The sequence below is a fragment of the Ochotona princeps genome, chromosome 13 (genome assembly GCF_030435755.1).
Source record: "Ochotona princeps isolate mOchPri1 chromosome 13, mOchPri1.hap1, whole genome shotgun sequence".
NCBI lineage: Eukaryota > Metazoa > Chordata > Mammalia > Lagomorpha > Ochotonidae > Ochotona > Ochotona princeps.
In genome coordinates, this window is record NC_080844.1 from 53038119 (window position 1) to 53064066 (window position 25948).

The 25948-nt window shown below is 50.0% G+C and overlaps 1 protein-coding gene across 5 annotated transcripts in view; it reads right to left on the reverse strand.

Moving 5' to 3' along the window:
* XPNPEP1 (X-prolyl aminopeptidase 1) overlaps nucleotides 1-25948 on the reverse strand; it is a 53065-nt gene that overhangs the window by 14537 nt on the left and 12580 nt on the right. For all 5 annotated transcript variants that reach the window (XM_058671040.1, XM_004579863.2, XM_036495769.2 and 2 more), the window contains 10 exons: nucleotides 25557-25681; nucleotides 13276-13339; nucleotides 12118-12222; nucleotides 8349-8441; nucleotides 7960-8103; nucleotides 6280-6375; nucleotides 4036-4117; nucleotides 2465-2675; nucleotides 1008-1097; nucleotides 391-441 (listed from right to left, as the gene is read on the reverse strand). In XM_058671040.1, coding sequence (XP_058527023.1) covers nucleotides 391-441; nucleotides 1008-1097; nucleotides 2465-2675; nucleotides 4036-4117; nucleotides 6280-6375; nucleotides 7960-8103; nucleotides 8349-8441; nucleotides 12118-12222; nucleotides 13276-13339; nucleotides 25557-25681 — 1061 coding nt within the window. The remainder of the gene's footprint in view (nucleotides 1-390; nucleotides 442-1007; nucleotides 1098-2464; nucleotides 2676-4035; nucleotides 4118-6279; nucleotides 6376-7959; nucleotides 8104-8348; nucleotides 8442-12117; nucleotides 12223-13275; nucleotides 13340-25556; nucleotides 25682-25948) is intronic.

The following is a 25948-nucleotide window of genomic DNA, read 5'->3' on the forward strand; positions in this document are numbered from 1 at the left end:
AGGGAGGAAAGGAAGGAAGAGAAGGAACAAAGGAAGAAAGACAACTAAGAGCCAAGAGTCAACTCAAGGAAATAGCTTTATGGTTTAAAGTTCCAAATGCACAAAGCTCTCCTCCTGCCAAGTCAGCCTGCCTATCCTAACATTCTAAGAGCCATGTTTCCTTACAATAAAATTCCAGTGAGCTACAAGTTCCTAACCCAAAAACAGATTCACTCTAATACAGAATTTCTTCATCCTTATCACTACTTTCCACAATTAAGCAATTTTTCTTAAATACATGCACCAACTTCCGAGAAAGAGCTACTGAGAGAGAAGCAGGGAAACTGGATAAAGATCATAGATCTACCCGGGGGACCAGTGTGCATTCCCGAACGAACACCAAGCACCAACCTCCTTCTCCAGCCAGTTAAAGAGTTCACAGAGGGCAACGGCGTCTTTAATCTGTGCAAACAACGGAGACGGGAGTTGACGTTATTACTGCAGACACAGCAGCCAGTTTCAGAGCCCTGTGCTAATGGGATGCCACAGGATGGCAGCTGCGGGGGCCCTCACTGTCACCAGGGCTTTCCACGTGAGCGTTCCCCAGACGCCAGTCAGTGACAACTCCCACAGTAGGGAGAGCACTCCTCTGCTCAGCAGCTCGGGCACAGTGCTAGAGGGCCCCAGCTCAGGGCACAGGGAGCTCCCACGCAGGCTGGTGGACACATCAACGTGTCTAGGACCACATTTTACCTTGAAACACACCCAGGACTTTTGGAGAGACTCCTCTGGCATCACACCCTCCTCCCCAGCAGCTACAGGCTCATCATGAACAGCTGCTCTTAGGCCGCGTGTCATACTTTGTGAAGCTCTAACCTGCTGAGTGATCTCACTCTCGCTAACTCGGGAAAACCAGGAAGGTATCTTCAAGAACTTTCAACCTTGTTCAGGCCCAGGCCACCCAGGGGAGGCAGCTGGGCCTTCGGATTCCCTCACAGCCCCTGCCCCGCGCAGGCTGCTCCACTCACGTGAGCCCGCCGCATGCCTTCAGACTCGGCTGAATTCTTCACAGCTTTGGCGATGCAGATGGGGGTATAAGGCATACAACAGCGGTGATCCTGGAAGACAAGGGGCAGAGGGTGGGATGGGAACTCGAGCCAGCCCCGCCCACCTTGGACTAAAGCAGAACGCACCTGCGACAGATTCTAAGGACACCCACTCGGGACCCTCCCGGCTGTCCGCTGTGACCTGAGAAACCTGGCCTTTTGAAGGATGACCTGAGCGTGACGAAAGGGGTGGCAGCACATCACAAGGCTCTCTGTCCTCCACTCCCATCCCCCACACTCTCTGTGACCACTGGCTGCCAGCCAGCAGCAACACTTGCTCTCCAAGCCCCTGTGGTTGTGGTCAGGGTTCACTAACTGCTCAGGATTTGACCGAAATAACCCCACTCCTGCTGCACAAAGAGGGCTTTTACCCCCGTGTGGGGCACACATGACTGGGGAGAGGGTGCTCCCTGCCCCTGGGGCCACAGTGCAGTAGTGTAAAGGGGCTTCCCAGCTGGAGAACGAAGCCTAGCCCAGTGCGGGAGGGGGACCCTCGGCACACCCCCGCTCGCCCAGCTCTTCAACAACTTTTACTTTCTTCACTCTGCTTAGTCGGTTCCCTGTTCTCTGTCTCTCACACACACCCCTCCTGAAACAGCAAAAACATGCATATTCCTCAATCAAGTCAAGACCGCACAACACTGAGTGGCTTGCTAGAAGTCACTCGCCATGTGCCAGTAGAAGGGGAGCAGAGGGAAGTCAGGTCTACAGGGGCAGGTCCTGGGCTCTTCCCAGAAATGTCCAGCTGCGAAATCCAACAGACAGGCATTGCTGAATTTGCCAAATGCCACTTGGCAGCCTGAGACCCAGGGCAGGTCAGCAAAACAGCTTCCATCCAAAGAGCTGCCCAGATGCTAAAGACAGTGGGTGGCAGCTGCTCAACATGGCCCAGCAAGGAGCTCAGTAACAAGTTAAGCTATCGCTACGGGGGTGGGGGGGGGCCCAACTTTCAAGCACTCTCCTCTTACCCTGTACAGCATGTAGTCTAGCTGCTTAGCCCCTGCACCCATATTTACTGGGCGCTTTTCTTCAGATCAGCTTCATATCCATTTAGTTTATTCAACTGAGTTTTATCAAATAATTTTTATAAATTCATGATTTCATATGCTTGTTTTTTTTTTCTACCATGCACTAAATGCTATTCAACACATTTACATAAGCCTAAGTATTAATGGGTGCCACCCGAACTCTTGCCTCGCTGCACACTCAGGAAAACACAAAACTCCTAACATGGCTGCAGTTCTTAGGGTCCATTCAGGGATGAGAAAACTCAGATCTCAGAGCCCACGCCAACCCCCACAGCCAGCACCCGAGACGGGCGGCATGGCTTCCGTGGGGCTGCCAAGGAGCTCTCGAGAGAGCAGAGTGAGGCCACCAACCTTGGGGATGGCCTCGCTCACGGCGTAGCTGGCCTTGTCGCTGACCCACACCTTCTCCCTCGGAGACAGGCCGGCACACAGGGTCTTGAGCTCGCTGAGCACGGCCTTGTAGGGAAGCACCTGGATTCTGTATTCGGCTTCCAGGCCCAAGTCGAGCAACAAGTGTTGCTTCACACTGGGGGCATCTATGCGGTCCCCATCGATGAAGAGCCTGCAGAGGGGCCACAGGCAGGTGGGCGACAGAGGCAAGAGGACACCTGAGTGACACATCAGACTCCGTCTCCTGCCTACCCAAGCCATGTAGCTTTTCCTTCCTCCCACCCATTTCCCAAATCCTGCCCTCCAACGTGGGTTCCCTGTCCTGGGACTACTGTTGTCGCCCACCCTGTTCCCCAAGCCGCAAGCCTGGGCATCACCCTCCTCTCCACGCCCCTCCTCTTCCCTGGGAGCCGGCAGCTGACACCCCACATCTCCACCACATCTGTCCAGCCACATGTGTCTCAGCTTCACCCAGTCTCCACCGCCCCTCATCTGGATCAGTGCCACAACCTCCAAGACTGGCCTCAGGCAGCCCAGTTTCCACGACCAGAACATTGTTATCATTTACAAAGCCTCAGTGTGTGGTTCTCTCTGGAACATTCACTCAGTGCTCCCTGTCAGCCTCAGGACAAGCAGCCAAGCCTGGGGCCTAGGGCTTTTCTTCGCTGTGACCCCTGCTTGCCATCTGGCCTCCCATCCATGCTCCAACTGCAGTGAGCCACTCTGGCTCCTGCTCACACAGCCACTCCTCCCCTCAGAGCCCTGGAAATGCTGCTCAGACCACACTCCTCCCTCGCCTCAGCCCGCCCATCATCCAGCTAAGGCATACCTACCCTTGGTTTTTGTTTCAGTATTACTTTCTCCCAGAACCTCTTTGAAGCCCTGGTCCAGTTCATCCCCACCTTATGGTGCCTAAACCCAGTCCACTAACAAGTTGGAATCCACCTCTGTGCCTTGGGGAAGAGGAGACACTCATCCCCCCAGCTCTAACCTAGGATTCTCTGTGTCTTCACCCCTTAGCACCTAACAAAGGGCCCTGGCACGCAGCAAACACTTGAAGATACCCTGAACAAATAGAGCCACCCAAATCAAAGAGCAGTGACAGCGAGGTCACAGGCCTTGGAAAGATAAACCGGCAGTCCCACAAAAGCACCTTTCAGGGGGATTTTCCACATAACTTCTCACCTTCAAAACGACGAGCCTTCCGTCATGCATTGCTGACCCAGATCTAGTTCCCTGAAACCATCCAGCCATGACATACTGGGGTCCAACGTGAGGCCTGAACTAGGGGACTCCAAGAACTAATCTCATTCTAGCGGCAAATCTCATAGAGTTACAGATACACTCACAGGTTTCCAATTGTTCGGGGGTTAAAAGAGAGATAGGATATAAACAAATACGGTGAAGGAGAACAAGAAGAGAAAGGAGAAAAGGCAGAAGAAATGAAGCATGTTAATGAGGCATCAGGCAGTGGCTGGTGGGCAGGAGCCAGCTGGGGGAAGGAAGTTGCAGGTGGCAGGGCGAACACTCACATGATCGTGTCTAGTCCTATGATTGCATAAGAGAAAAACACTGGATTGTGCTCCACGTCTGATCCTCGGAGATTGAACAGCCCTAAAAAACAGAAAGAAAGAAACCAAAGGCCCTGTCAACTGCCAGCCTTGGGTTTTTTGGTAGACGGAGGAAAGGGCTTTTGGCTCCAGCTGCTATGGCCTGACTCCTCGGTTCCACCTCTGAGCTGCAGTTGTTCATGTCTGCCACCAGATGGCACCAGAACTGCTCCTTAGGCGGCCACATGGCTGTCGCCGAAGGGAACAGAAAAGTCAGCAGAGGGAAAAACAGAATAACCTCCCCCGCGACACAGGGCTGAGGAGTCCACCTAGGGGCGTCCCTGACAGGCCGGCCTTGCCGCAGACTAGCCTCAGGCGCTCCCAAAGGAGGCGGATGGAGCCAGGCACTCTCCCTTCACAGTCAAATGACCTAGGGGAGAAAACCTGGGACCCACCCACAAGAAGGCCCCTTGGGTGAGAGCCCCGTGGGCAGAGAGGAAGAGTAGTCCCAGGCCAATTGAGGCCCATGAATGAAACCAGCGCCTGGGGCCCGCCCTGGATGTGCCACGGGACCAGGGATGACTGGTCTAGGGCAGGATGGAGGTCCAAACAGGCCCCCTGCAGAGTGTCCCTGTCCCCAGGCTTACGGGCAGGAGGGTCTGGGTTATTCAAAAGCCCCGAGCCTTCTTGAAAACAATGGTTTTCCCAAGGAAACAGGAGGCACCATTTTAAAAAATGTATCAGAGGCTGGGGCTAGTGAGATGTGGCCAGATGTGGCCAGATGTGGCTTTCTAGAGGTAAGCAGGGGCATAATGTCCCCAAATCCACAACACTACCACACAAAGCAACCACACAAGGGAAGCCAAAAGTTATCAGAAACTAAGAGGCTTATGATCCAAGTTTTTCATGGCTGCATCATTCTAATAGAATATTTCATACACACTTCATATTATGCTTATACTCTGTAGATACCCTGAAAAACATCCAGCTATAAAACCCAATCCGTGTTGATGCAAAGTACAGTTACACGAATTATGAGTGGGCAGTAGGATTCTTTCTTGATATTTTCCATAATGGAAATATGCTTTTTTGAAACTACCTTTATGTGTCTTTTTCTCTGCTGGTGAAGTTACTACACTAATGAAAGATTTAAGTCACTGATACACCTGACAGAGTTCTGGGGGAAAGGGATGAGGCAGGGTCCGTGTTGTAGCACAGCACGTTAAGCCACTCTGGCATTCCCTCCTGAATTGCTGGTTTGTTTTCTGCCTGTTCCACTTCCAATCTGGCTGCCTGATAATGTGCCTGGAAAGGTAGCAGATGATGGTCCAAGTGTTTGGGTTCCTGTCACCCATGTGAGAGCCCCGTGGAATTCCAGGCCCAGCCCGGCCTCAGCCACTCCAGCCTTTTGGACGAGTAAACAATGGAAGTAAACAATGGAAGCAAATGGAAGATCTCTTTCTATCTCTCCCCACATCTCTGTTTTATCCACCTTTCAAATAAATTAATCTTTAAGGAAAAAAAGAGAGAGGGGGGAGAGATAAGAACTGCAGAGACAAGATACTGTGTGGTGGGGCGCCTCTTTCCAGAGCGGAGAAAGTAGGAAGATAAAGCGGGGCCTCTCTTCGGATGCCCTGGGTCAGATCCAGTCAGAATCTCCGAGGAGACGGACAAGAACTCTCAACCAGACTCCTTCAGGTTCTAGAAGACAACAAAGAGTCCCATACAATTACAAGAGGCTGGTTTAGGGACTAAAGATTGAGAAACCACGACTGTATCAAAGGGCTTGGTACAGAATGGCCAGTTCTGGAGTTTTCTGAAGTAAAATGTTTCTAGAACATTCTCACTGTGAAAATCTTGGGGAAAATGCAGGAAAGCTACAAAGAAAAGAAAGATCTACAATCTCACTTCTCTGCCTGTAGCAGCTGACACACAGCAGATGTGTGTAGGAAATGCCCTTCTTGGAGTAGCCACAGTCCTTAGAGAGTGGCCCATGGTGGACACGTCTCTGGCTGTGACACTGCACAAGGCCATACCCCTCACCACCAGACCCTTTAGTTCTCTGTTCTTTATCCTCACTGACATCTGTGCCCATCTGGTAACAGCCCCTTGCTTACCCCCCGCCACCCAACCCCCGGCCACTCAGAAAGCTCAGTGGCATAGATGCACAGAGATCCAAGGGCAAGATCAGGCAGCAGGCCCTAACAGGGAAAGCAGAGCACTCACAAGCAACCTCATCCAGGGCAGTGACCACAAACCACACGATGTTTCTCTCAGCCATTTTCAACCGAAGGTCTGCAACCTTCTCCTTCCAGGAGATGCCTGCAAGAAACAAATACACCTGTGAACCCGACCACGGGCCCAAAAAAGCCAGGGGAGTCAAAGGAAAGTCCTCATGGCAAACACCCTCACCCAGCACCAAATGGCCCCTCCAGGCAGGTCTGCATCCAAGCCCCTTGCAAGAGGTGGGAACCTGCCTCAGCCCTCTTACTGTTATGGGAACTGACTGCCTCACCAGCAACCTTCATCTATTTGTTCATCCCACAAATACCCGGCAAGCCTCAGTGCTGGGTCAGTAATGGCAGACACTATGGGTCACCATGGTTATAGCTCAGGGCTAGAAACACTCTAGCAGGAGAAACAAAAACAATAATGAACACTAACAGCACAACTTGAAGCTGGTGCGATGGGCGGGCACAGGGAGACAGGTGCACACTCCAGCTGCAAGAGCGACCCTCCCCGTCTCAGGGTTCAGGGAGCATCACCCACCCGATGACACTCCCACCGGGCCCTAGGAGTCCGCCATGGTCTGACACACAATGACTGCCACTTCAAAGTCACACGTGTGCTGTCAGCCACAGCCTCCCTGTTGCTCCCCAGGAAGAAACGGTGGCCCACGCCAGGGGAGCTTACCCCATCACCACCACAACCACCCCACCACCGTGCCACTTGTAAGTTCCAGCCACCTGTGAATGGGGGGGCCTCTGACTCATTCACCCAGTACCTAGTAGTGTTCTGCACACGTGGTAGACACTCAAATGTTTGTGGAACAAGTTTTACCAGCCACATTTTCTCTTACCTCTCCTACAGCAGCAGGTTGGAGCCTGTTCCAGTGAGGGGAGGAGACAAATTCAAACCCTGCTGCTGCTGGAAAATGTTGAGCAGACCCTGGGTCACTCATGGGATCCATGCTCCCCAACCTGCAAGGCCCCACAGCGAGGGTGGTGCCTAGGAAAGCAGGCTGGGACTGCCTCCACAAACACCAGCTCACGTCGCTGTCTGCAGCTTGGTTCATGGTCCAGGCTGCAACGCTTTCTTCCTGGACCCCTCTGGGCAATCTGCCTACATTCCACAGATAGCCCCCTCCACCTCTGTTTCTATAGCAAAGCCTCCTCCCTTGAAACTTCATCTCCTCAGCCTATCCTTCTTTCCTTCCCTGTTCCATAAATCCACAATTATCTCTCATAAGCGGTTTGCAGAACAGACTCTTCACCCACCATGATCATGGAGGCTAAAGAAATTCACCCACACTCAACGCCTCTAGAGCAGAAGGCGCAAGCTAAGAAGAGTGGGGGGCCTGGCAGGCACACCCACCAGTGTGGCAAGCAGAAAGGAAGTGGAGCCCAGGAAGCCCCGGGCTCCATTTCCTGTTGGGCTCCACTTCCAGCACCAGACATGTCAGTGGCAAGCAGCGGCAGCTCAGTCCTCCCCGAAGCACTCAAAATTCCACCCAAGGGAGATCTGCAAAAACAAACTCACTTGGCGAGCAAGTGGCAGCCGTGACAACAAAGCCAGCCCTACTTGGTCCCACTGAGCCAAGCAGGACAAAGCCCTCGCAGCAGTTCAGCCTCCACGCGGACTCACGGGCCTGGCTGGAGACAGGGCAGGCCCAGCCGTGGCTCTCACCTGTGTAATCCAGGCCCAGCGTGAGCAGAGGCTTGCAGGGCCGCTCGGGACGGTCGGTCCAGATCTTATCAACAAGGTTCTCCTTGACGGGAACGAGGTGGTGGCCAGCACTCCTCAGGACCTTGGCCATCTTCTTCCAACAATCTGAGGAGACACACGGTACACGGCTGCCCATCTCGGCTGGGGCAAGCAGCTGGGCTCCCGGGATCCACACTGGGGCTGCAGGAGGGAGCTAGGAAAGGACACCTCCCGCAGCAACAGCTATCCCAGAAATCTCCTCATTCCGACCTGCACGGTGACACTGAGTCACCCTGATTTGCCAAATGCCACCAACACAGAGTGCAGAAGGGTGTCTAGAAGCCAAACTGGCAGGGAGCAAACCCACTCACCTGTAGGAATGATCAAGGGGTCCACACCAACCCTGGATCCCTCAGGAAGCACACTCACTAGCCAGTCTTCCTGAGTCGGGGTGTCCTTCAGACCTAGAGAGGGGAGAACCAACGGGCTGCAATTCCCAAGGGAGCCCAGGCTCACCACCCCACCCACAAGAAGGCAATTCACCAACATTATGAGAGCGGGGTTTTTGTTAAGCATTTCTTCAAGGCAGTGTGATAAGACGTGGAAAATCTGAACCTCCCTTAATCCCGGAAGGTTAACTGAAAGAGAAGGACTGGTGTAAGGAAAAAGTAAGATAAGGGTAAGACAGAGGGGGAAGTGTGACTGTCATTCAACCCTGCGGAAAACAGCATCCTGCCGGCTGCTGCCCCACGGGGACATGGTGACATCACAGAGATCACCTCGTTGGCACCAATCCCTTCTCCACTACTGGTTACCCAACAAGAACCTGGATGGGAAGCTGGTAAAATCTGGCAGCAGGAAACCACTCTCATGTCACACACCAAGGAAGGGACAACACGCCACCAGTGCCCTCTGTCCCTGCACCTGCTAGGCAGGGTCGCAGAGGGAAGGTGCCCTGAGCACAGTTGGCCAGCCCAGGAGACTGAGCACAGGTTCTGGAAGCCAAGATTACAAGAACACAGGGAGCCTGATGTTGGTGCAGCGTAGCCCCTGAGCATCTCCAAACCTTAGACAACTCTTTCTTGTTTTATTTATTTATGTACTCATTTACAACGCAGAGAAACAGAGAGAAGGAGGGAGAGCCATTTACTGGTTTACTCCCCCGGATGCTACTAGCAAGTCAGATCTGGGCCAGACTGAAGTCAGGACCAAAGAACACACCAAGCAAGGAAATGGAGTCCCTGGGCCGTCACCTGCCTCCCAGGACACACCAGCAGGAACCTGGATCAGAAGCAAAGCAATCAGGGCCCAACAGCTAAACCCTTGCAACCGCCGGGATCCCATATGGATGTTGGTTTGTGTCCCAGTTGCCCCACTTTCCATCCAGCTCCCTGCTTGTGGCCTAGGAAAGCAGTAGAGGATGGCCCAAAGCCTTGGGACCCTGCATCCATGTGGAAAACCCAGAGGAAGTTCCTGACTCCTGGCTTCGGATTAGATCAGCTCCGGACATTGCAGTCACTGCGGATGGAAGATCTTTCTCTCTGCCTCTCGTTCTCTTTGTAAATTGATCTTTCCAATTAAAAAAAAAATGAATATTTTTAAAAAGAAAAAGAAGAACTCAAACCAGCACTCCTGTATGGGACACTAGCATCACAAACAGTGGTTTAAGCCACTGTACCACAATGCCAGCCCCCAGACAGCCCCTTCTGGTTTCTAAGACACTGGCTACAGCACACTAAAATAAGCTTCCAGAAAGGAACTAAAGTTGTTTTTATAGCCCAGTTTTACTTTAATGCCAGCCAAAATCTTTGGAATGCATGCTTTTTTAAACCAACCAGATTTGTGCTTAAACAATTCACATCTTGGTAAAATGCATGTGTATTTGGAGTAAAAAGTTCACATATTCTAAAACAGTACTTATCCTTACTATTTCCCCACGGACTCCTGCTATAGCCACATAACCTCAGAAGGGAAGTTCAAGGGTTATAAGGAAATGAGTTTCTGAAGTCCACTTCCAAAAGTCTGCCCAGAGGTTGGCAATGAGTTTCACTTTTCTATTTGATAATTTCCTATTTTTCTTTCAAACCTCCAAACAAGTCACTTATTGATATAGTTTTTCTTGGTGCCCCTTTCATAACTTTTGCAGGATAAAGCCATGCCTTTTCCTAGTCAGTAGTTCTTTGGCAAAACCCCAAAGCGGAATCACTCACTGGCCAACCGATCCCACTAGGCTCTCCCTCCCCAGGAGACACAGCCGAAGGAGGGACAGCAAACCAGAAAGGCCTTTGGGATCAGACGGCTTCCCACCACCCTCACCGCCAGGGCAGCTGACTCCCAGAACAAATGCTGTTGGCTCCTCTGACATACACACACCAAGGGGGCTAACAGACCTAACAGCTGAGTCTGTGGGTCCCAAAGAGGGAGCCAGCACCCCATGGGTACACTCAACGATCCACCGGATACAAGGATGGAAAGTTTCTGAAATTCTATTTGCATTTATTTTTTCTTAAAAAAGAATTAATGCATTAGTATTTGCTAATATTTGGAATACAGATGGACACCCGCACATGAACACAGCATCTAAATAAATAAATATCAGGTTGAGGGTGCCTGACTCCATTGCTGGATGCATCTAATCCACAAATGTAAAGGTTGGCACCAGTGTTGTGACATACAAGGTTAAGCTTCTGCCTAACATGCCAGCATCTAATATGGGTACCATTTCATAGCACAGCTGTTCCACTTTTGATCCAGCTCCCTGCTTATGGCCTGGGAAAGCAATGGAGGACATCCCACGTGCTCAGGCCTCTGTACCCATGTGAGAGACCTGGAGGAAACTCCAGGCTCCTGGCTAGAACCCAGGCCAGCCCAGCTGTCATGGCCATTTGGGGAGTGAACCAGTGAATGAAAGACATCTAGCTATCTATCTCTGTGTCTCTCCTCCCCACTCTGGAAGTGCGCCTATCCAAAAAATTGAATTAAAAAAAAATGTAAAGGTTACTGACCTGCCCATTTACAACCACCTCAACTGCTTAGGTTGGGGTGTGGATGCAGACAGCAGAGAAAAAGAGAAACTAGTTGCAGCAATAACCTACCAGGAGTTCTTAATGTGTCTGAGATTTCTGAGACACAGAAACGAGAAATAATCTCATTGTCAGAAAGAAAACGGGCTTGGTCTTTCCCTCAGACAGACACCCCACACCCCTGCACGCAGAGGATGCGGCACACAAAGCCAATCAGCAAAGCTGCCAAAGCTCCCCCTGCTCCCCGCAGTGAGAGACAGTCTGCAGGAGGGTTTTGCCTCATCTTTGCTTGCTCTCCTCGTCCTTTCGCTCCTTCGTTATTCTCTGCTCCCCAAGTTCAAAATTCAGGAGGAAAAATACCTTTACACAAGTATTAAAGTTGTGTTTCCCAAGACTACTAGAATGACAAGGAAAAGCAGACACGGCACAAAGTTCAGTGAAAAGGCGCATGCGTGCGCGCACACACCCACACACACACACCCCGCGGCTCTCCCGTGAACTCTGAGCTGGGCACGTCCTGTAAATGATCTCTTTCACCCTTTCCACTTCTTCATGGGACGCTCACTAGGACTGTCTCATTTCAGATGAACAAACGGAGGCACTGAGAGTGAAGGAACTCGCCCAGAACTTCCAGATCCATGCTCCTGCCTTGTACACTGCTCACCCGCATCTGGCGGGTGCCAAATGCTTTCCGCATGTTCAGCCCCGGTAGGGCCCAGCGGGGACTACAAAGAAGAAACAAACCCAGCGCCCTCAGCAACAGCCTTGAGAAGGCTCCCTGGGCTTCTGAAGCCAACGGCCCCTTGCCTTCATGTCACCTTGTATCACAAGGCAGCACACAGCAGCAGGGAGCATGCCAGCATAAGGGTCAACAGCATGGCACACCTGTGCCCTGCAGCAAATCAACTGCCCTATAGGGCCTCAGTTTTCTCTTGAATCAGGACCTTCCAAAACTGAACCTGCACCAGGATGGATGAACGAGCAGGCCATATCCTTGGCTTTCCTTCCATTTTCAAAAGGATGTCTAAAAGGATTAAGGTCCAGGAAGCCTGAGGAACTCCGGGGTCCTGGCCCAGGTCACGCCAGCTAAAGCTACAGGAACCAGGCCTCCACTTACCCATTTTCATGAGCGTCCAGTTGCTGTCCATCTGCTTGGCAGCCTGAAGAAAGTAGCGCCCATCAGTCCACATGGCCGCATGCTCTTCTGTGACGATGGCTGTGCCTGGAACAGGGCAGCAAAGGAAAGGAGGTTCCCAACAACTGCTCGGAAGCTGCAAAGAGCAACATGGGCAGGCAAGGCAGCAATAGGCATCAGCTCCCCAGCATGGTTGAGGGCTGCCGACTCCAAGGAAACCTCCGGGCACGAGAAAGCAACACTACTGAGAACCAGCTGGGGTCTCAGGCTCCCTGCACAAAAAGGACCCCCACTCCTGCTGCACGAGTGCAGGCCAGAACAGCAGCGGACTGCAGGTCTGGGCCAGGGGGACATGTCATCCGTAAGACAGAAGTGGAGGTAGTGCCTGCTTGGGGGTGATAGCTGGTCCCCTGTCCTGTTAGGCTTTCCCACTTGCAAAGAGAGGCCAGTAAGAACTGTGCATGTAACTCAATGGTCACCAGCAGGGAGTTGGCACCTCCCGTCCTCCCTGCCCTCAGTTCCCACAGTCCTGACAGTACACGAGACTTTCAGGAGAGGTGTCAGCCAAAACGAGTCTCAATGTGCCAATCAACACATGTACTTCCGCCAAAGGTAGCACTGCGCTAACCACAAGGGTGAGGGGTTCCACCTCACCCAGCTTGCTTTAGGGATGGAACCCGAACGGGAAACTCCCCCTAAAACTCAAAGGCATAACAGTGATGGAAAAGACAGGAGAGCAACAGTGTTCCTTTGTTACCTAAGGCAAAAGCAAACAGAAACTAAAAGCCAAGCACCTGCAGAACCACATGGGACTGATAAGCCAGGTGCAGGTGCTGGGATGCTAATAAAGTTACTTGCGGTGCTAATTTCAGAGGTATATTTAATTGAATCGATACCATTTCCTAAGACTATGCCATATTAATGAACATTTCAAAAATATTTTTGAAAGCAAAGGCTGAGAGAGAGCAAAGGGGTCACTAACAGGTGACGTTAGAAATCCACCCTTTCCCTGCAGGGGCTCAGCAAGGAACATCTGGTCTGCATTTTCTTCTTGGTGCTGTACCACGGGCTGAAGCATGGTGCAGCTATGTTTGGGAGGCAGACAGAGATGCAGCAAGACCTGAGAACTGAGCCACTCACCCGCAGAGCCATCGAATCCAGACACAAAGGCCCGCCGGCAGTCACACGGAGCAATGTACTCGCTCTGAAAAACAAAGATGACAATGAACTGGACCTCCATCTGGCGGGTGCCAAATGCTTTCCGCATGTTCAGCCCTGGGCAGGGCCCAGCGGGGACTACAAAGGTTGGGGAACCCTTGGAACCTGGCCGCCAGAAACCGCCAGTCTAGCTAAAAAGACAAGCTGAACGTGTCAAAATCAATTAGAACACATTGCAGAAGGCTAATTAATTAAAGGTTGAAAGCTGTTCCTTTCCTCATTTAGAGAATAATGTCAAGAAAAACAGATAAAAATTGCTCCTTCCTCATAAGAGTCTTTAAAGAAAAAAAAAAAAGAAACAAACAAACAAATGGCCTGTTCTCTCTGCCACGGACTTTCAGGCATCTGCTATTTTTCTGAAAAGTGAGGTTGAATTTCCACGTTGAGCACTAATAATTCTCTGACTGAAGTCTCCTAAGACACTACCTTGTTGCCAAACTTCCTGTTTGCATTCCCCTCCAAGGTAGCGTCACTGGTCTCTCCCACACAGGCCGTGTCCCTTCCTGCCAGGGAATCAACAGAAGCGCTTCCTCCGAGCCAGGAAGCACCATTCCAAACCCTGCTGCTTCCCAGCGGATCCCCCTTCCTCTCTGTAAGGGAGGAGGTGAGTGGGAGGGGCAGTGAAAGGTTCTCCCAGCCAGGCAGAGAGCGCAGGCCAGGGTATGCAACAGCACCCAGAGCTTAACTGGCTCCAAGTCACGCAGCCAGCCAGGAGCAGCAGGACCGACTCCAGGCAGACAGCAGAGCAGCCTCTTCTCTGAAGCCCTAGGCCACTCCGCCAACCACATGACCCCTCTTCCTACCCACGCTCCAGGATAAAGCCCAGGCCAAATGAGAGAGCTGAGGCTCCGAGGGATGCGTGCAGTCACCTGCCCGCTGACAGGTGAACAGCAAGAATCCAGAACCAGCTCAGAGCTCCTTCCGCCTGAGCCTCAGAAGCAGCAGGACTAAGAATGCTTCCGGCAGGGCACGCGAACCCAAGGCATCTTTAAGACAGTCAACAGGACCCGGCGGCGTGGCCTAGCGGCTAAAGTCCTCGCCTTGAAAGCCCCGGGATCCCATATGGGCGCCGGTTCTAATCCCAGCAGCTCCACTTCCCATCCAGCTCCCTGCTTGTGGCCTGGGAGAGCAGGAGGACGGCCCAATGTATTGGGACACTGCACCCGCGTGGGAGACCCGGAGGAGGTTCCTGGTTCCCGGCATCGGATCGGCGCGCTTCGGCCCATTGCGGCTCACTTGGGAGTGAATCATCGGACGGAGGATCTTCCTCTCTGTCTCTCCTCCTCTGTGTATATCTGGCTGTAATAAAAAATGTATAAATCTTTAAAAAAAAAAAAAAAGACAGTCAACAAGTAGGGTAGAAAAGACATCCAGGTTCCACTCCTGCCGCATGGGCAAGCACTGCCCCCTTTCACCAGAGCTACTGCCATCACAGCCTCCAACCAGGCACGGAACCCCCGCCCAGGGAGATATGACAAGGGCCAGGAGACAGAAGTACCACAGCAAGACCAGGTCACTCTCGCTCGGCTGTCATTCAGGCTCAGCTGAGTGGTCTGCAGGAAAACCCAGCGTCTTGCCCGACCTCAGTGTCCCATCGCTAAACAGGCTATGTCAGAGGACTCAATGCAAACAGCATACACATGCTTCATGTGTAAAACACAACATTAAGAAACCCTGCTGTGGAAACAGAAAGAAATAAACACCAGTTTCACTTACCAACTTCACAGTTCATATTTGTTAACCCAGAAGTCATTAGAATAATTTTTTTGTTGTTGTTTTACTTTTGTTTTTAAAGAAAGAAGAAACAAAAATGTGGGGAGGTAAGCTACCCCTCTCCCCGGACTGCGGTGAGAAACAGTAAATTAATGTTCTGAAACTCACCAGAAACCTCAAAGTGTTGCACTCAGACCATGGAAGAGTTACTATTATCTCTTCCTCCAGAACAGTGAGAAAGCCTGCAAGGAGCTGGGAAAGCAAAGTTAACAAAAGTAAGTGTGGTGCTAAAAACCGCTGTGCGCAACTGCAATATGCAGTATAGGCACTCCTGAGCAACATCACACTCCCCTGGGCTTGGGTCCCTCCTACTGAGGACACATGGTGGGGTACCCAGTTCTTCAGGGAGGTACATCTGAGCAAGCGTGGAAGGGAGGGGAGAGGACCCCACAGGGTTCACCTGGTGGCCTCCATCAGCAAGGCAGGGGAAGGGTTTCTACAACCGGCAGTGAAATTAATAGCAGATGGCTGTCCAGTTTGGGACTAACATGAGTTCTGGGGCAAGAACCAGACATGATCTAAGTGGTCAACACGCCAGAGAGACGTCACTGAGCGAGGATGGCTGTAGCCTCCCCTCCTCACCAACAGCCTACGCCTTGGCCAGGCAAGCACCCTCCTTCCTCACAAAGCCCAGGTACACTCTCCCCAGAACCCAGCACAGGGCATCCAACAAGTCACGCCTGCAGCATGCAAGGAAAAAGACATCAAGAAGCACAGTTTTGGCTTTTTGCAGAAAGCATCTACTCACTCCTCCCCAACTCTAGTAACAACGTTAGTACAAACATTCGTCATCTCTAACGGGCCACTGTCCTGTAACTCCCTCTGTACGCACTCTTCAGTGAGCTTTAAAAAAAAAGTGTACTTGGGCCTAGCGCCATGGCCTAGCAGCTAAAGTCCTCGCCTTGAATGCCCCGGGATCCCATATAGGTGCAGCTTCTAATCCCGGCAGCTCCACTTCCCATCCAGCTCCCTGCTTGTGGCCTGGGAAAGCAGTCGAGGACGGCCCAATGCATTGGGACCCTGCACCCGCGTGGGAGACCCGGAAGAGGTTCCAGGTTCCTGGCTTCGGATCGGCGCGCACCGGCCGTTGCAGCTGTCTTGGGAAGTGAATCATCGGACAGAAGATCTTCCTCTCTGTCTCTCCTCCTCTCTGTATATCTGACTTTGTAATAAAAATAAATAAATCTTAAAAAAAAAGTGTACTTTATATTCAGGTAAATAAAACACTTGTATATGCATGATCATATTAACATCTTCCTTAAAGCCCTCCAATGGCTTCCCATCATATGGACAATAAAATCTGGTTTCCAGGCATGTCCCTAATGCAGCACCTGATCTGGCCCTGCCGTTCTCTCAGGTCTCCTCCCACGTTCACTCCCACTTAAAATGCTCCATACTGCTCTCCTTCCTCTGTGGTCCTGCATTCATTCCCACCTCAGCGCCTCTGCAGATGTTACGTTTTTCCTTGGGCCCATAAAGACCTTTCTCTTTCTCTTTCTCTCTCTGTCTCTCTCTCTCTCTCTCTCTCTCTCTCTCTCTCTCACACACACACACACACACACACACACACACACACACTTTCTTTGGAGTCATAACATGGCTGGCTTTTCTTTCTCATTCTTACAGTTCAGATCAAATGTGAAATGTCACCCTCCCCTAACAGGCCTGTCTGAACTACCAGGCACATAAATAGAGGGCTGGATCAGAAGCGGAGCAACTAGGACTTGAACCTGCACCCACATGGAATACCAGCGTTATAGGCAGCAGCTTAATCCCTATCTGGCCACTTTTAACACACATGCTTAACTATGAAAACATCACCAAAACTTACAAAAATTATAAATATATTTATTTTCAGGAGAGGCCAAAAATACATGTGCCTCTGAGCAATCACCAGTTCTTAGACACTGGCATCTAATTCAAATAGCAAAAATAAAACACAGCTGAATAAAGCACATCTGTAAAAGACCCCCAGAAAAGCCTTAGTCATCCCTCCCCACTGCACCCTCCCCGACAAAGCTCTCTGAGTCACTCCAGCCCAGTGGCCGGCCGCATCTCTGACTTCTGTGAGACCTCCCATATGGCCTTCACTCAGACCCTACATCGGGTAATGGTAAAAAAGTAATACTGACTGAGTTGTTTGGCTCAACCTCTCCTAGTTGCCAATAGCAACAGTGAATTCTAATTCTCAGTCCAACAACAAATCTGGAAGGCATCATCCTCCCCCACCTATAAATTAAGAGAGAAAGAGAGAGAGAGGAAAGGAAGGGAAGGAAGGAAGGAGGGAGGGAGGGAGAAAGAAAGAGAGAGAGAGAGAGAGAGAGAGAAAGAAAGAAAGAGAAAAAAAGAAAGAAAGAGAAGAAAGAAAGAAAGAAAGAAAGAAAGAAAGAAAGAAAGAAAGAAAGAAAGAAAGAAAGAAAGAAAGAAATCCAGAGAAGTAAACTAATGACTCCCCAAGGCACAGGAATGTAGACAGCACAGAGAACTACCTCCATGCCGGGCTGCCAAACAGCCTCTTCGAACTCTGCATGGGATGGCATAGATCTCTGCTACATTGAAGCCTAACTCCCTTGTTTATCACCTGGATAAATGGTGGGTTCAAGTTCCTCATCTACAAATTGGAGATGGATGCTAGGAATGGCCACCTCGGAGGCCTGGGCATATGCTAAGTGCTGACAAACTACACATATCATTGTGCATTAGGAAATGGGGTACACTCCGTGGGAAACGAAAAAAGCATCCTCTCAGAGTAGGCAATCTGGCTAGCAAAATAAGACATTCTATGAGATATCGGCTCCAAAAACAGTCTTACAAATTGTATTGTACGTACAATAACACATTTGCTGCAGCTTTCACAATACTCAGGCCTGCCTTAAGTTCATGAAGCCAAGCTCAGACACCTGACCGGGGCTTCCAGGGACAAGGAGGACAGAGGATCTGGAGTGACAGGACAATCTACAAAGAGGAGAGAGTGTGACAAGGCCCCGAAACAAGAGGCCTGAGGTCTGGGGAGAAGCAGTAGGCCAATTACCCTGGTGACAGGGGGTACAAGTTAAAGGAGGAGCTTAGAGATTTCTGGAAAGACTTTGCGAAGACAACTGGTCAAAGGTCTCAAACATCACATGAAAAGGCTTGAACTTTACCCAAAAAGCTCTACAGAGATACCAGATGCTGAAGAGCGAGTAGTGACATAACCAGTGTTTTAAGAGTGGTAAACACAGCCACATGCAGACCAAACAGGGCAAGTACAGCTATGGCTGCCTGCCAAGACAAGTGTGGCCAAAGTCACGAGGGCCTGGGCTGACGAGACATCTTTCCCCTCTTGACCCTCAACTCCCAGAAGCCAGGAGCCAGACACAGTGCTTCAAACAAACTAGCCAGATTGCCCACTCTGAGAGGATGCTTTTTTGTGGTTTCCACAGAGTCTATCAAATACTAAAGTAACTACTCCCTGTCTTTCGTACTTTTTCTCTCCTGAAAAATCAAGTCAAAGTATGTGTGACAAACAGATTGTTATTCACAGCCCTTCCTTAAAGTAGGAGAGTCAATGGTAGGTTGCTGCCTAACCAGAACTTCATTTCCCAGGGTGCTTTGCATCCAGGTACAGTCACAAGACTGGTTCATACCACTGGCATGTGGAATGGGAAGAGATGTTAGAGACACAATTGTTTATTGCTTAAAAAAAAAAAAAAACTGGCCAGTGCGATGGCTCAAATGGCTAATCTCCCCCTTCAAGCACCGGGATTCCATATGGGTGCCAGTTCGTGTCCCAGCTGCTCCATTTCCCATCCAGTTCCCTGGTTATGGCCTGGAAAACCAGAAGATGATGACCCAAAGCCTTGGGAGCCTGAACCCACACAGGAGACCCAGAAGAAGCTTCTGGCTCTTGGCCTCAGATCCTCAGCTCTGGCCACTGAGGCCATTTGGGGAGCGAACCAGCAGATGGAAGATCTTTCTGTCTCTCCGTCTCTCGATAAATCTGCCTTTCCAATAAAATTAAATTAAATTAAATTAAATTTAAAAAAAACAGAGCTGTGTCCTCCCCATACACTTCCCCTTCTACCAACTGGCCCCATAGGACAGAAGGAGCTAGGTCCATTCAACCACTTTATTTCCTTTATCACCCACCAGCGTAGTCTGTGCACTCTGTACCGCTAGATTAACAGGATGTGAGGCTTCAGGGTACCAAGCCACTGAGCCCTGGAGACGGCTGACCATGGCTAGCATTACTCTAATCAGCACAGTCAATAAAATCACTACTGCATAGCAGCAGGAGAGAACCCATTTAAGAAATACAAAGCAGGAATCTGACTTCTGGAGGAATGGCATAGGTTCTAAACAGTTTAGGGAACTCTGATTCATGTCTTCCAGCAGGAGCAGCAGAAACACAGTCAGAAACTCACAATGGCAGGGCCACCCACAGAAAAATGTGACCGTTTGGCTACGCCCCAGAGCAGAATATGGGGCCTTATGGATGGGGAGGATGAGGCACTGGGATGTCTCAAAGGCCATGCTCTCACAGCTCTGGCCCCTACACAATGGATCTCCTGACCTGGGGACTGCAGTACCCACAATGCCTACTTATATGATACATGAGAGTCCACAATCCTTGGACAATCCCTCACTGTAAACCCCACCCCCCAACAAATACCACAACCCTTATTCTGGGTTGAAAAAAGAAGAAACCCAGAGAGTCGCAGAGGACAGAAACCAGCAGGCCGGCCGTTGGAGTGCCAAGTCCTTGAGTGACTTACGATTTCAGTTGGGTTTCCTCCTAGCAGGAAGCAGCGTGTGGCTGTGTGGATTTTATGTTCTGAAAAGTACACAAAGGACAGAATTCAAGATTCCCCTTCACTTCTCCCATCCTTGAACCTTGAAGCTCGCCTGAGATGAAACACTTAGGAACAAGAGCTGTGGAGAACAGCAGCCTCTCTATTACAGAGGCCAGTGCTGCAGGTCACACACAAAGCTGGCCCTGCCTCCCTGTTGGCTCGCACAGCCCCAGAAGGGCCCCAGCACGCCCTGCAGCACACCGCCTCCTTCTCCAGGACAGCTGAAACGTGTGGATGACACGTCAAACACAAGCTCCCTCTGGCCACTTGGCCACAAGACCCACACTTTACTCCACGTTCTGCCGCCCCTCCACTGAACCCCACCCTCTGCTGCAAACACAAACCTCTCTGTTCCCTGACTCGAATCTTGCAGTTTCTCCTAACGGGTTTTCTAATCATCAGTTCCTCTCTTCTGTCCATACTAAACCCTGCTCCCTTTCATCATAACACTTTCTTTTTTTCTTTTTTAAAGATTTATTTATTTTTATTGGAAAGACTGACCAGCTTTACAGAGAGAAGAAGGAAAGACAGAGAGAAAGATCTTCCCCCATTGGTTCACTCCCCAAATGGCTGCAGCAGTCAGGGCTGAGTCAATCTGAGGAGCCAGGAATTTCTTCTGGATCTCCCATATGGGTGCAGGGTCCCTAGGCTGCTTTCCCAGGCCACAAGCAGGGAGCTGGATGGGAAGTGGAGCAGCACCCTTATAGGATCCTGGCACTTGCAAGGCAATGATTTAGCCATTGAGCCATTGCACCAGGCCCACGCCATTCTTTTGTTCAAAGCTCCTTGGTGACATAAGCCTGGAGCGGTAGCCTAGTGGTTAATGTCCTTGCCTTGCCAGTGCCAGGATCCCACACGGGTGTGGTTCATGTTCCCAGATGCTCCACTTCCCTTCCAGCGGCATGGGAAACCTGGAAGAAGCTCCTGGCTCCTGGCTTCGGGTCAGCTTGGCTCCAGCTGTTGCAGCCATTTGGGAAGTAAACCAGAGGATGGAAGATCTTTCTCTCGATCTCTCCTTCTCTCTGTAAACCTGCCTTTCCAATAAAAAGAAATATGTCTTAAAAAAAGAAACATGCTGCTTGGTGAATTCCTACAGCCTGACTCGAGGGGTCAAGGCCACCACGACCAGTCATGAGCAGCCCTGAAAAGCCCCAATTTCTCTTTCTTCCTCACACTTTTAGGCACTTCCACTTACATCCATAGATTTGCTTAGGACACTCCTTGCATGGCCCATCTCAAGCATCCCTAATTTTATTTTAAATGGGACAGACAGAAAGAGAGTACGCACAAGCAAGTGCTGTCCTCCACTGATGGCTGGGCAGCGACCAAGACTGGGAGGCAGCAGTCAAACCCAGGTCTCCCAGTGGATGGCAGAACCCCCATTTGAGCCGTCACTGCTGCCTCCCAGGTTCCACAGTGGTTAGACACTGGAAACAGGCATCAAACACAGACATCACAATATAGAACTCAGGTATCTTTTTTTTTTTTTAAGATTTTTGGGGTCCGGCGCAACAGCCTACCAGTTAAAGTCCTCGCCTTGCACACACCAGAACCCAATATGAGCACCAGTTTCTGTACCAGAAGCCCCACTTCCCATCCAGCTCCCTGCTTGTGGCCTGGGAAAGCAGTCAAGGATGGCCCAAAGCTTTGGGACCCTGCACCCACATGGATGTCCCGGAGAAAGCTCCTGGCTCCTGGCTTCGGAGTGGCTCAGCTCCAGCCATTGCGGCCGCTTGGGGAGTGAACCATCAGATGGAAGATCTTCCTCTCTGTCTCTGTATATCTGACTTTCCAATAAAAATAAAATAAATTCTTAAAAAAAAAAAAAAGAAAAAAGAATGCCATTTACCTCATCACTCAATAATGTGCTAATATTTTAGACATATAGGGTAGAGAAAATACACTACTAAAGTCAATCTCACTGTTGCTTTTATTTTTTAACACGGCTTTGAGGACATGCAGAGATTTCTACTAAAAGTGCTGCCTGCAGCCAGCGACATTTGTGACTGTGGCTTATCTCCCCTTTGATCTCTATAAGGAGATTTAGTCTGGTGAAAACAGACAAATGGAAGGAACCCTTTACTCAATCCAACCCTAAACCCTACCAGTCCAGCCTTACCTCCCACTGTCCTCTGGATGTAATGTTAACATCCTGGCCCCCATGGCTTCCTCGCAGGCCACCAACCCACCTTTCAGGTTGATTCACATTTTCTATAATCCGCAAGGCACAGAAGCCAGCGAGCAGCACCCTGAGCACACCTCCCGGCCTCCTGGCTCCCCACCTCGCCCACCTCTAGATGCCTGGCCCCATTATCTGTGGTCTCTCTCCTCTCCTCTCCTCTCACCTCCTCAAGGAGCAGGTTCTAATTCATCATGACACAGAAAGCTTTCTGGTGAATCAGACATGAAGGCATTCCATGAAACACTAGAATCGCCTACCTCATCCTTAAGATAACTGTAGAATTCCCTGGACATTTATGTCTGGAAACTGTTGAACATTTTATCTCCTCTCTAGAGATGAACAGTGCATATCAGCATATTAAAAGCCCGGAGAAGCCCTGCAGTTAAGAAACTGTCAACTTGGACAGAGGACTTGAAGATAAGCAAATGGCCAGCAAGCAGTCAAGAAGATGTTCAACATCACCAGCCAAGAGGGAAATATAAATCAGAACTCCACAAGGAATCACCTCGCATCCATTAGGATGGCCACTGCCAACAAAACGGAAAACAAACAGTGGCAAACATGTAGAGAGGGCAGAACCTTCAGCACTACTACCAGTGGGCATATAAAATAATGCCCTGGCTAACAGGGAGGTGCCGCACCAAATTAAAAACAGAACTACCAGACATATACTACTATATCTCACTTCTGGATATAGGTATCCAAAAGAATTTAAAATGGGATTTTTTTTTAAGGATTTATTTATTCATTTAAAGGCAGAGCTACACAAAGAGAAGGAATGATACAAACATCTTTCATCTGCTGACTGACTACCCAAATGACTACCATGGCTAGTACTGGACCGGGCTGAAACTCATTTCAGGTTCATGTGAGTGCAGGGGCCCAAGTACTTCCACTGCCTTCCCAGGAGAATTAAGAAGGAGCTGGATCAGAAGTGGAGCTGCCTGGACTTGACCACACGGGATGCCAGGGTTGCAGGTGGTGGTTTAATCTACTTTGCCAGCACACCAGCTCCTAAAAATAGGATTGCAAAGAGATATTTTGCAAACCAATGAATTATTTACAATAGCCAAGAGGCTGAAGCACCAAAAGAACTAGCAAGAGACGAGTGGATAAAGAAAAATATAGCATGCATGCAGTAAAACAGTACTCAGCCTAAAACCCAAATAAAGACTGTCGTAGGTTACAATATGAATAAACCTTGAAGATGCCATACCAAGCCAAATAGTCCAGTCACAAAAACACACATACTGCATGACTCCAGCCTTCCGAAGCCTCTGCAGAAGTCAAACTCTTCAAAACAGAGAGCAGAGGAGAGTGGATGGAGCGGGAGGCCAGCAGAGAATGGGCAGCTGTGATTCAATGGTACAGATTTTTGGCTTTGCAAAATGAATAAGCTCTACAGTGTGTTGCATTGCACTGCGCATGTAACTAACATGGCAGTACTGTACATTTAAACACTGTCAAGATACTGAATTTCAGGTTACATGTTTGTCAACACAATTAAAAAAACAAAAGCTCAGTTTATTTCACTATTTTCTTGACTACTCCAAATGCTTCTTCTGCAGAATATCTTACAAGACATAGAGGAATGTTGTAGAACTGGTTTGGGGAATGCTGCTCTGAATATCAGTACCCTAAACCTCATGCAGCTACCCTTACCATTCCTTTCAGCCCTTTCTTTGCTTCTGGAGTCAGGAAACCCTAGGCAGAGGTCCAATCTTAAAGCTATTCCTGAGCTAACAAAGGCCTGACATTGTCACAACCCTTTGGGCAGGGCCATTTGGAGAGGGCCAGAAAGGAGGCCAGCTGGAGTGGACATGTCTTGGGTTCTTTACTCAGCTGCCTTATCGGTCACTCCTCCATCATGATGCATCGCCGTCACTCAGGTTTATGCCACACAGTATCATGTGTAAGGACGCACAAGTAACCAAGACAGAGGGGAAACACCAGTCAAGTTTTTGCCAGTCAAGTTCTCACACGCGACTCTTGATCTGGGATAAAGGTTCTAGCTCAAACCAGAAAACAGAGAGTAGAAATCTAAAATTTCAAATCAGGAGTTGTCAAATTTATCCCACCTATGCTGTGGGCTAGAAGGAAACTGACATGCACCCAGAGCTGAAAATCACACCCCACCCCAGCTATGCAGGGCTAGCTGCTTCCCCACCCTCAGGTTCCAACATGTGCAACTCCGAGGACACAACCCGTAACCTGGAGCTCTGCCAGGTCCGTGGCTCTACCTCTAAGCCCTCACAAGGCATTGCCTGCAGCTGAAGAATCCAGGAACACCAGTGGCATTTCCCACCATTGCTTTTCAGTTCCATGGGCTCTTGCCAGGCACACTCACCACACTGTTTCTGGAAAGTATTCAAAGCTTCCTGCTTCCTTGCCTTCACTCTTTTTCACCCTTCTACCTAGAACCATGTCTCTCCTCGACCACCTTCCGCCTCTGTTTTAACAAACTCCGGCCATTCTTCAATAAAGGCCCAGTGCAAATTCCTCCTCTCCCGCCCACCCTCCAGTCCCATCCCAGGAAGTCTTCCATTGTCCTTCCCTCTCACTCTCAACTGTTCACAGCCCTCTGTTCAGATTTTCTCGAAAGCATTTACTGCATCCTGCCTGGCAAGACAGACACACCAGTGCACATTCTAACTCCATTATTAAGCTGTATATTCATTGGTACAGGACTTTTGAGTCACCTACAATACCTCAGGCAGTGCCTTGCCCATAAGCAAAGGATAAAAAATATCCGAGTCTATGGAAGAATAGCATTTTACACATTCAATCATCATTGAAACACAACAGTGCCACTACGGTGGTGTAGGCACGCAGACATTTGCTGACTCCTCAGCCTCCTGGTACATCCTACGCCCTTTCATCTTCCTGACCTCTGGCTTGATCACATAACATCTCTGTTCAAACCCAACTCTCCTTAATTTCAATCCCTAGAGTTCTCCAAGGGAAATGACACTAAGTTGCTTCTGCCAAGGAGAATGGCTGGCAGCAAGGGAATCAGTATCATTCCTAACACCTGCTAGCGTAGATACCCATGATGACTTTCTGCTCTTCTGGCCACGCCAGAAGGATGCCCATTTTGGATACACATGAAGGAGGCAGGGCAGACAAGTATGCTAATGACAAGTTGCAGGGGAGGGCACTGGGTCCAACATATCAGCAAGGTCTGCCTCTTCATTCTCTCATTCATTCTTAAAATGTACTCAAAGCTGGCTAAATCCATTGGAAAACAGGAAACCACAAATTCCACAAACATTTAGTGAGGAGGTCCTACTGGACACAAGTGTCCGTAGCAAGTTCTGACAACCAGAACTCCACAAACCCATACAGGTTGGGAAAAGAAGACTTAGAGAAGAGGCAAGGCCGAGGCGTCTCCGCACCAGGCTGTGCGCTCGCAGTACCTGGTGGGCATCTCCTGACGGGATGATGTACGCCTGGATTGGCTCCGTCACGTACTCAGCGTTCCTCATGGCTTGCCTCAGCTGCCGCAGCAGCTCTGAAGTCAGCTTTGGCGCCATCCTGTGATCTGCAACAACACGAGAGTTGACTTCATCACCAGCCGGCTCAGGGCGATGCCAGGAGCAGGCACAACATGCCGCAGGAGAAGGCTTTTCAAATTCTGCCCACCCTCACGCCTTCTTCCAAACGACCACCCCATCAGCCAACCAAGCCCAAAGCTGGCAGCAGTACTAGAAACACAGGTCATACATGCTGCTTCCCAACAGTTCCTATATGGCAGGAAAATTTCAGTAAATAATACTTGTTTCTATGGCTTTGTACTAAGGAAATAACT